General features: G+C 42.2%; 1 protein-coding gene across 15 annotated transcripts in view; it reads right to left on the reverse strand.

Moving 5' to 3' along the window:
- Nucleotides 1–921: 921 nt before the first annotated feature.
- Nucleotides 922–11,769, reverse strand: part of LOC118403953 (double-stranded RNA-specific editase 1-like) — a 146,449-nt gene continuing 135,601 nt past the window's right edge. For 14 of the 15 annotated variants that reach the window (XM_035802839.1, XM_035802837.1, XM_035802846.1 and 11 more), the window contains 3 exons: nt 6,807–7,696; nt 5,879–6,002; nt 922–5,212 (listed from right to left, as the gene is read on the reverse strand). In XM_035802839.1, coding sequence (XP_035658732.1) covers nt 4,167–5,212; nt 5,879–6,002; nt 6,807–7,696 — 2,060 coding nt within the window. In that variant the 3' untranslated portion in view covers nt 922–4,166. The remainder of the gene's footprint in view (nt 5,213–5,878; nt 6,003–6,806; nt 7,697–11,769) is intronic. The other variant, XM_035802841.1, reaches the window with a different exon arrangement.

Genomic DNA, 11,769 nt, shown 5'->3' on the forward strand with positions numbered 1-11,769 from the left:
GATCGTTGGGGTTGTTGGCTGTATTCATTTGTTGGTTGGTTGATATTGGTTGGTTGGGGAGGTTGTATTGTTGGTTGGGCTTGGTTTGTTGTATTGTTGTTTGGTAGCTGTATTGTTGGTTGTACTTGTGCATAGAACAGTAGCAACTGCACAAAAGTACCTTTTAGTTACAGAAAACGACATATAAATATCTTGATACCTGTACATGTTGTTGTTGTTGTTGTCTCTAACCACGTCGGTATATGGTCACATGTGCTTTCCTTCTCTTCCATCTCTCTTTGTGCTTCCAAACACAGACTTCGTGTTTCACACTCGCTGCTGTTTCCAATTGGTCGGCTTTTGCACACTGTAGGCGGTTGCAGTTCAAATTTCCTTTCTCCTTTCACTTTTCTTGTCTGCTCTCATTTGTGGTTCTCATTCTCTTCTTATAATTGTCCAAATCTTCTCGTATTTGTCATGTACTTGACCAAGGCTTTTTGGAGTTTTTCTGCTCCTTCCTTGCTTATCTTCTTCCCTGTTCCTACATAAATTCCTAGATTCGCTGGATTCATAGTCATCTCAGCCCAGAGGCTGGGCCCTTGCTAATGTTACTACAGCTTGCCAGGCAGAACTGTACTAAGTGTAGCTTTCTGAGGCTTAAGGTTTGGGGTTTAATTAGCTTATTACCTCAATGAAGCTATTGTTTTTAGCATGTAACATGTGTGTGTCTGTGTTAAAAAAATGCAATGATATTTGGTACTGGATAAAGAATTCGGAAGACAAGGGTCAAGTTTGGTCAACCTGGTGGCTATCCTTGGTACTGCAGCAGCACACATATAATGATCTGAATCATGACTGGTTACATTAATTACTAATGGCAAACTGGGAAGATTGGCCAGGATAAGGGAAGATCCAAACAGTCAGGGCAAAAGAACACACAAGTAAGCATTATGATACATTTATTGCCTGTAAAGATCATAGCCAGTTTTCGTGACAACAAGGAGGAAATCAGCTGAACTATACAGGAATCACAGAGTTTCCTATGCAGCAATACATATTCAGTCTTCAACAAGACTGATAAATGTATATCCTTAACATCATATAACTACTTTCCATTTTTAAATTGTTAGTACTTATCGTAGGGCACTGTCGCACATGAGTGAAAGTTAGGGCACCATTAGATCATCTTCAGTTTGTACAGGAAACGTTCTTGTTGTTACTGTTTAGTACAAATAGTCTGTACTCTGCTAAAAATATACAAACTACAGGTTATAGGTCAAGTACAGGTCATAAGTCACAGGTTACACAGCAGATTTACATGCCAAGGTGTAGATGCTAGTTTCAACAAAGCAGATGAAATGTAGGAATGAAGAACTATGATTTCATTTCTGCACATGAAAAGTAGCTTGTGCACTTCAGAACTTGCATGTCAAAGGTTCGAATGCCATCTACCAGAAAAGTACCTGTTGCCTGGAAAGTGCTAAATACTCCAAAAGCTGTATTTACATGTGGAGTCAATTAGCAAAAAAGGTAGCTCACTGTAGTTCTTTCCCAGGTCCATAGATATCAATATTCAAGGAATGGGATGGTTACAGTGAGATGTATCACTTTCAAAGACGCAGCAAGTCTTTTAAGTCTTTTACTTTAAGTTGTAAAGTTGCATTTCAGATGTATTTCTTTTATGTGAAATGATATAGTCTGATATAAGGTGATAACAAGAAAGATAGAGTGACATTTTCTGTGGTAGAATTCAACAATTGCATGTCTTGTCAAAAAAAGGGTATGTCCTACCCTGGTACAGGGATAAATGTAATACACTGTGGTACCGGACCTTTTGCATTTTTAACATCCTCATAAAAGTCAGCCTGAAAAACAATAATTCATGTACTTTTGACAAGGTGCACTGCAACAAATCTGAAAGTTTGCCAGGTGAGGACATTTTTCTTTCTAGTTTCTAATTTCAGAGTATGGTAAATGCACATTTTGAAGAACAAGCAGTTGCCAACATTGGATTCTTTGCAGCACTACAGTAACCATCAAATTTCACTGAAAAATCATTTTCTATGTTCCATTAAATTTTTCCATCAAAAACAGTAATGTATAGTATAGTATACCATAGAAATGTCACGAGTGCAGATGCAAAACTCTACATTTAGAAAAACTTGTAATAAGTAAAGACAGTAAAAAGAGGAGATCTACAGTAGTATAGTAGATGAATGCATACCACACTGGACTCAGAAAAACACAAGGAGACATGAAGTTTCTAGCAAACTGCAGTATTTTTCCCACTATGTACTTACACAGATTATAATTACAGAGGATTCCTGACTACAACAGGAATCTGGCACCAAATTACTGGGGCTCAAACAGTCAAAAATCATGGACTCTGCAAACGTTTTCACAACTCAACAGCAAACTTAACAGAGCAGACTTTTTTTCAGGACTTCAAGCCAAACCAGGAACTTATCAACACAACAAATTTGTCAAAATTATTTCATTTGAATTTACAACTTTGCATGGGTCCATGAATCGTGACAAATAGAACCTTATGCTAAATCTATGTAGGAACACCTGATTGGCCTGTGTAGCACATGACCCGCTTCTATCCACCAATCACAGAGCTCCAACCAGATTGAAAGCAGTCCATAACAACATTGTACACTGTTGGCCCTGCTTCCCTCTTACATCATCCCTTACATTGTTCTAAAATTTGTTAGGAGGACCATAGAAAGACAAAAATGTGCAGCAAATTTTACGTAAAAAATGATCAGTACTTGCACAATAGCAGGGGTAACTGTAACAGAAGAAAAAGACCACCAAACTGCTTCATACCACATTCTTTAACTGTTAAATCAAAATCATCAGTGTCCAATAATACATTACATTAAAAAAACATTCATGAAAAGAGTTTTCAATCTGGAAACCAATGTTACATTCTTTAGACCTCGACATTGCTTCTTCTTCTAATGCCTTGAAAAAAAAATACAACCTTAATTTGAAAGCAACACTTCAAAACAGAAGCCCCTTCAACTGTGACAGTACTGGTCACCATTGTTAATTATTACATGTCTTGTAACCTTTCACATCTACAGTGGAGAAGGTCACACATCTATACTTTAAGTCTTTCTATTCCTGCTGACAGCACGCTATCACAAATTAAAGTATACATATGAAATAAAATAAAATGATTTTTGTTTCATTCTTGCCTCAGTGTGTACAATGTGATGCACTTAATGGTTGAAATGTGGATGAAATGAAGCTTAGGTCAAGATTTGGGGCACTTGAAAATTGTGAGTTACAGTTCTAAAGAATTCTGCTAGATGGCGCTTTAACCGCATCCAGCAAACAGTTCGCACTTCTGCATGGATTGAAATATCAGACAAGCTAAACTCTTGCACCACAAAAAATATGTTATCAAGTATTAAGCACAGTCACTGCACTGTACACAGCAACCAGTATCGATTAGTACGTTATATCTTAAATTACTTGGATGGGTTGATTTCCCCACTTATCATATGATTTCATAACAAGAATCATTACCTTTTGCACATTGGTCCACAACAACAACAACAAGAATAATGGTAAATTTTATATACTTGGATAAAAAAAGACAGACCTATGTGCAAACAATGTGGTAAGGAAATTACTTGGACCATAAAAACAAAATTCTTAACTAAATTCTTACCCACTTCTTGATTGGTCCAGCAAGTGGAATTGAACAAAGATAAACTTAAAAGCAACACAAAAACATCAAATACTGAGAATATTAGCGTTGATGGTAAACTAGAATACCAAACAACAAAACTACTAACCACAAAAATAATAAAACCAAGCCTACATTTTTACCCTTTCTCTCAAACAACTAGAACTACTGCCTTGGAAAGATTTCAGTCTTAATAGGTGAACTTTTATCAGATGAAATAATTGTACAACGCACATTCTTACAAATGATACTGTATGAAACATGGAAGAAGAGTTGATGCTTTTGACAATCAGCTAGATGTCTGTGAGTCTCCTCCTACAATTACTATCATGTATTGGCAACATTATTACAGGGCAACTAACTCAACAAAGTGTTCAGAAAAGTTCCATGAAAGTATTCCACAAGTTGGTGATTTTTTTGTGTGTAGTTTTGTTTGAAATGTTTTTTACCCTTCCCCTTTCAAGCTGCAGGTTTCCAACATTGCCTACACCTCGTGTAGTTCAAACTGATCCTGTTCGATGGGTTTGTTGACCCACAGTCCAAGCCCAGCGCGTTGGAACGCCTTCACCATTTCCTGCTTGGCGGCCTGGTAGTCGCCATTCAGGAGCTTCGCTTCGGAGTACTGGCGTGGTGTGTCGCTATCGTGCCTGCCCGTTGTCGAAGACAGCTTCCCGAAGAGCTTGTTCCAGCACTGGAAGAAGTAGTATTTGCTGCAGCGCGACGCCCTGCCGTGGTCATCCTTCCCCGTCATGGCGTTCACCACTTCCAGCTCCGCGTCCGACACCGTCCAGTTGACGCTGAAGTTGGGCGCCTTCCCCGGCTGCCGGCTCTCTGCATTACTGATGCCGCTCAGCAGGGGGCGGTTGAGGTGGTACTGAGGTGGCAGCTGCTCCAGCTCGCCCAGCCGCTGGTACACAGCGCGGGAGAGGTGGTCGCCGTGGTACAGGCTGCCCAGGATGATGCTGCTGAGGTAGATCGGTTCCACAAAGTAGCTCAGCAGCGCCCCCTGGATGCCCAGCACGTTCCAGCGGGCGATCTTGTCGCTGCAGGACATGGTGAGGAGGCGCTCCCCCTGCAGCACGCCGTCCCACGTCTGGATGGAGCTGGACGACTTGACCGGGATCGTGCCCTCCCCGGACTCGATCTTCGTCCTGAGCTGCCCGCGCGCCTTGCGGTTGGGGTGGCGGTCGGCCGCCTCGGCGTCGGTGGCGGTCTCGTGGGGACTGAATATCCTGGCGTCTCCGCAGGGCGACGTGCTGATGTAGAGATGGAACTGGATGTTGTCCTTTAGCCGGTACCCCTTCCCGTCCTCCTTAGGCTCGAACACGCTCTCCTCCCTCTTCTCCTCATCAGGATCTAGGAGCAGGTCCAGCTGGGAGTACAGGTAACGTAGGAGCGACCGCCGGGACACGATCTCCGCGTGACAGTCGTTCAGCGCCATGCCCTGGTCGCTCATGTACTCTCCGTTGATACATTTGGTGCCAGTAGCGAGGGAGATGACCCTGGCATCGGCTGTCTCCACATCTGTGCCTGTGTGGGGAGATAACACTAAATGATTACCTCGTTCAAACACTGTTGTACTTATCTCTTATAGTTACAGTTACATCTATCATCAAACCACCATTAACATTTCAAGATTTATCTCAATAGCCTAATGATATTTTACCTAATGTTTACAGAACTGTAATAGTAAATAAAGTTTTTTTCTGCTGCCAGACTCCGTAATCAGTACAAGATAGATAGCTAAACAGCCATTTCAGTGTATTAAATTTACAGCTGGCTCTACATCTTTTTTCAGACATGATTGAGAGAAAAGTAAGAAAAAAAGACAGATGCGGAGTGAATGCAATCAACGTTTTCCAAACTTAAACTCTTACAAATAATGGAGTGGATTGCAAATTTTGAACCTTTGTTATGTTTATTCATGAGAAGCTCAAATTGGCCTGCAGGCCGCTTTTCAGACAATACAGTTTACATCAAAAGTCCCCAGAGGTCTATGCACACATTTTACACATACATGGTACAAAATACATAAGAGTGAGCAATGCTACACGATTCTAGTCCCGAGCCGTTCGTTTTGGTTGCTCTATTCTACATAGCAAAACGGAACAGAACTTATAGAAACACAGTGACAGTATTATATTATACACCAGTATTCCACTTTCTCTAGAAGACAATGAAAAGGTGCGCACTCACAGTCCTCACCTTTAGTCATGACCATCCCTGCGAGCACCTTACGGCGAGCGTGGGGGGAGGTGAAGCCATTGGTCAGCTCGCTGAACTTGTCCAGGATCAGCCGGGATATATGGTCTGCTAGAGCCTGGGGTGGACAGGGAGATAAGATTAACATTGTTAAACTACACTAGTGGCGAGGTTACCTACAAACAACATTACGGAAACAAGCATATCTGGTCTGCTTAGGGCCTGGGAGTGGACAGGGAGATAGGATGACTGTCATACTACACAAGGTTACCTATCAAGAACAAGAAAGGAGCAAGAATATCACGAAAGAAACAAGTACATGTGGTCTACTGTAAGTATAAGCTACTATAGGGTTTACAGAAGAAAAAAAACACTGTACATTGTGCTTGTTGAAAAGAGCCAGGGGAGATTCACTGAGTACACCTGCATAAACTGTACAAAGCATCGGTCTTCTCTGTCACCACACAATTGTATAGGCAGCTCAATATCAATATCACTCTCTTCCGCTTTTTACATGTTATGCTACACTTTAAGCAAGGCTGCCTCATCAGTAAAGATGAAAGTAATCAGAGATGACAGACTTATAATTAACCCCTTTACCCATACTGCTTTGTGACCCTTCCAGTCCCATTGAGAATTGCAGTAACAAGAATGAATGGAAACACTGCACTGTGTATATTGGCATCACGCATGCACAGACACATACATGTACATGTAGATGCACACACACACATATATGCACAACCACACATGCAAACACACAGACACACACCACTCACAGACACACATACACACACACACACACACACTCACACACACACACGCACACACACACAGACACATACACTCACACACAAGAGCTGTGATAGTGATAGTACTAGTCTATCTTCTGAACAGTTCCCTAAGAAAAATACCACGGTACCTGTGTCTGGTGGATTGGGACGCCCTCGGAGCTCATGATGGGTTGTTTGCCCGGGGAGGGGGTGAACTGGTAGTTGAAGATCTTCTGTAGCGCTGCTTGTGCGGCTCGTGCCTTGGCCAGTTTCTTGTTCCTCCCGGAGCCCTCGAACGTCTGCCCATCTATCGTCACCGCCATGACAAAGTTCTTGGCGTGGCTTTCCCCAGTTTCCGACACAAACTCGTACTTCAGGCCCGGTCTGAGCTCGTTTAGGATCATGACCGGATTCTTCCCGCCGGGCGGCGTGTACGCGCTGCCGTACGGACTGTGCATAGCAGCAGAAGGGGGTAGGTCGGCGCCGTTTAGCGGAGTGGCTTCGTCTGTAGGGCGGTCGGGGGAGTACGCCTGTGGTTCGTTAGGTTTCTGTTCAAACGCATTGAAGAGAGTGTCTGAGTCTGCGTGGTCTGACGTGAAGTCAGTGTTGGTGGGGGCGGGTTTGCGACCCATGGCCTGGTAGGCCTCGGACGCGTTTGGGAACTGTACAAAGGACCTCAGCGCCTGCTCTGCCGCATGGAGCTTAGCCTTCTTCTTCGTCCCGCCCCTGCCTTCAAACGTCTGGCCGTTCACTTCTACTGACATGATGAACTCCGGAGCGTGCACGGGGCCGCTCTGCGAAACAAACTTGAACTGCAGCCCCGGCCGCAGCTCGTTCAGCTGCATCAGGGCGTTTTTGGGTAGAGCGGGGCCGAGGGACTTTTTCCGCTTCTTCTTGGGCCGCTTGGGCGGGGAGAAGATGTCCTCTTCCAGAGGTCGTTTGAGGGAGATGGGGTTGTCTGAGTCGAGCATGGTGATGTCTGGCTGCACGTTCTCGTGGGGAGTGTTCTGGTTCTCCTTTACATCACCGTTTGTGCTACCTGTGGAACAACAGACAGGAATAGCTCGAATAGGAGTGACAGTGTATATTATAGCAATCATAACTCCAAAATTTCAGCATCATTCCACATAAATTTCAATAGAAATATAGAATTTTATCAATGGCACGTGCACATTTGTACATGTAGGTAGCAACTAGATATGGGCTCTGGCCAATATTTCAATACAGTATTATTCCAAGCCTTGTCTGTATGACTTATTTCAAACTGAAGATAGCAGACGATCAACAGTGCAGTAAAAACAATTGGTCACTGTATTACATGTTACATTTACATATTAGTTAATATAAAGTACCCAGTATTTTCTTTCATTATTGAGCAAGTGATAAAGACAAAGACTTCACCAGAAAGTACATCAACTATTCTTAATTACATGTACGCCCGTATCACATGGAGTCAGTGCAGCCTTTGGCACCATGGGACATCTTGTTACAACGTACCACAGTGTAAGAAAAAGCCACTATCTTGGTACTGTGGGCCAGACAGGCTGGCACCATTGTTAAATGTACATTGTACAAACTACAATTATCATATCTCTGTATGTAGTTGAAACTGTGATTGGTAACAATCAGGGCTGGGTATCGGTACGGTGTACCGGTACAAAACCAGTTTTTCTTACTGGACCGGTCCAGAAAAACCGGACCTGAAAAAATTAGGTGGACCGGATGTTGGACCGATTAGAAAATCAACAGATTATTTGATCAGGCATTCACACGTTTTGGCGCTTGCAGGTGGAAGAAAATAACAAGAGCGAAGCAGATTAGAGTTTATAGTCATTTCTACCAATTTTTACAGTCAACCGTACAGGTGTAGTTAGCGCTGTAGCATTTTAAAACGCCAATGTGAGTGTAATACTCAACGAAACAGATCTCTTTGTAGTGAAATGGACCATTGGTATGAGTCATACTGAATCAGGTCCAGGTTCAGGTCCGGACCTGGACCTGATCCTCTGGACCTGAACCGGACCTGGACCTGAATTTTCTGTACCGGTACCCAGCCCTAGTAACAATCATACAAAAGACAGTGATGCCACCCCACTGAAAAGCAGTGCTTCGACACTGAGATGGGACACCTTGGCTAAATAAAAGAAACTAACAATAGTTCAACAGGTCCATATATACATTGCAGTTTGTATACCTGCTCATTATTAGACATGAAGACTAATGTTAGAACTTCTCTCAGTTTCCATCTCCAATCTTCCTGCAAAATACAGGCTAATACTACACTAAAACCAATACTTTATTTCCTCACTGTTGGTGTTGTTGACTTAATCTGGACACTATCAATGTTTCCTGAAATATCTTCCATAGGCACTTATGGAGGTAAAGAGTTGTCAGACACGTGGTGGATAAATGGCCCTGACTATACTCAGTTACGCTGACAGCTCAACTAATGTTTCCTATTTGGCCGTAATGGCTTAAATGGTTTCCCTGTCCTCGCCAAGTTTTCGCTCCCGTGAATAGTTGATGGTATGATATCGATAACGTACGCCGTGGGGTGAAGGGCGTGCGCTGAGATAAAAGGCTTCCTGCGAGAGCGGTGTGGGCTATCATATTCAGAGTCACGACCAATTTCCTTGGTGAGACGTAACAAAATGGAACCTAACGATGCTTGTAACCATGGATGCCAACTATCTCCCTAGAGACTCAACTCTACTTGAAACTACGAGTTACAAAGCTTGCAGCAAACTTGTTGTGAACACATGACATAATACATTGTACAGCAGAACAGTCCATTATAACTCCCAGACTAGATTAGACTATGGAGTTATTCTGGAGTCAAGGAGAGAGAAGAGAATAAAACCTCTTGTAAATAAAATGCTTGAGTAAAACAGTTATAATCTTTTAAGTTCATGCTGTGAGATATTTGGTGGCCAGCTGCATTTGTTTATAAGCACCATGGCTGCTGGTAGACTTCAAGCCTAAAATTCTAGGCTTGAAATTTCATGGAACAACCAAAGAGCTTGGATGATACAGTCAATAGTTTCAATAGTTTCAGTCAGGTTTGCTATCAAATTCTCAGACCACATATTTCTAAAAATACATCTTAACTTACAGAATAAATGGCTAAAGCAAAGTCCATTTGTATCACACATGAATATTTATGGTAATTTGTCACTTGGGACTACAAAATGCATTCATTAAACGAAGGAGAATTTTCTGGTTGGCCGGACCAGAGACGGGAAGTTCACGGTTGGGCGGAGCGACAAGCGCTCTCCTGCCGTGGCAGTGGCTGCACCTGCGGACTTGGAGAGGCTGTTGTCATCAATCACAGACGTACATAACAACAATGCACGGTCCTGCTGCGATACAGACACAAAATCACACCAACACCAGATGTTCTGTTACTCTGGAGGTCAGGCCTGCCTGCTACAACACAAAGAACGAGTGTGTGCAACTTTGGACCAGATCACTTCAATCTTCATCAAAGCAATTTGGTTGAAAATTAATGGGAACATTCCTTTTTCTTTGTGTGGGGACAAAGGGTTAACGTTTAACCCTCCATGGCCTAGTTCACTCGTCACAGTCATCAGGAGAAATAGGGTTAATCAAATAATACAAGCCAAGAGAGTATATTGTATGGCCACCCCAGTATACATTTTTAAGTGACTATTCTGCAAGAGAGCAGGATTAAAACAGAGACATGAGACAAAGCCTGGGTTCTGACTATCCTCAGTCCTGAATATTAGCAATTTAGGAACAGGCTAAGACTTTCATTTCCTTCTGAATAGAGAACCAAATGAAATTGGTGTGTACATTCACAATAGACTACCAGTTTTATGCTGATGGACCTGAAGCTTGCCATAATTCATTGGCAGCTGACAGAACTTACAAAGGCACACCAAAATGCAAAGCTGTAATTTTGCAGTCACTCAATTCTAAACTGGGGCATTTCCAGAGGTTTTATGATTGTAATAACAGCGCAAAAGTTGAGTCATAGAAACACCTATGGTTTCAAATTCGCAGCGAAGTAGTCAACGTGAGTTTACATACAACCACCATGAAAATGTCAAATTTTGATACTGTCTGTAGTTCAATCCTCATTGACAACATAATCATTACATTATCCACTTATAGAATTGACAAGCACAGACAATACCGGCTTCTTGTTTCAACTAGAAGAGTCTCTTCTGGTACCAGAAAGGATAACACAATTTGCATAATCTACCTTATCCTAATTCCCTCACTTCAAGTCTTGCTGATCAGCTTAGTCTAGGAGAAAAGCTTCTCAACATTAGTGGTTAATGTAATTATTAACCTGTCAATCAGGATCAACCTACATTGTCGAAGTATATGCAGAATTATTGATGTCACAAACAAATGAAGCTTTGAATTTTGTGGTTTCCTTGTACTTTCCAAACAGAGGTTTGTTTTGGACGTATTTTAGGTGTTTTTATTGATCTGTCTATTTCGTTAGGTTTTCTTTTTGTTTGCCAGCCAACCTGACAAATAGACAGTCTGATAAAAATGTCTAAAAAATGTCCAAACCCAGCTGAAGTCTAACCTTAAATGCTTGGAGAACAGAGGGAACTTTGCAAGGTCTGTCAACTGCCAAAAGATGTAACAAATTGTTTCAAGTTTTCTCTGTTGACAGTTGGCCCCTTTGGACAAGTACAAACTGAAACAGTTGGATACTACTGCAACTGTTGAAGCAATGGTGACCATAGCAACTGAGCCTTAGTCACATGACAATAATAAACAAACATTGTCCTCACTCTATCTGTCCCAAACACAGCAAGGACAAGCCAATACCACATGTTGGAAGCTTCATGCCATCTTTACATGTAAATCTCTTGCAAAACATATGTCTTTCCATACTAGTATGTACAGGATGACCAAGGAATACAGTAACAAGATGACCAAAAGGCAAAGTTGCTACTGAATCGACAAAACTCAACGACTTTGTATGCCTAGAGCAGCTTCCATATCAAACAAGTTGCGCATTCCCTTTTAAGGCTACTGTACTCGAATGGTTATGTCAACATACGTTACCACATTCTCAAGCAAGAGCAGGGCACTGCCATGTGTGTGTAGAGTCTGCCCACAGTCTGTAGT

The sequence above is a fragment of the Branchiostoma floridae genome, chromosome 16 (assembly GCF_000003815.2).
Source record: "Branchiostoma floridae strain S238N-H82 chromosome 16, Bfl_VNyyK, whole genome shotgun sequence".
Lineage (NCBI taxonomy): Eukaryota > Metazoa > Chordata > Leptocardii > Amphioxiformes > Branchiostomatidae > Branchiostoma > Branchiostoma floridae.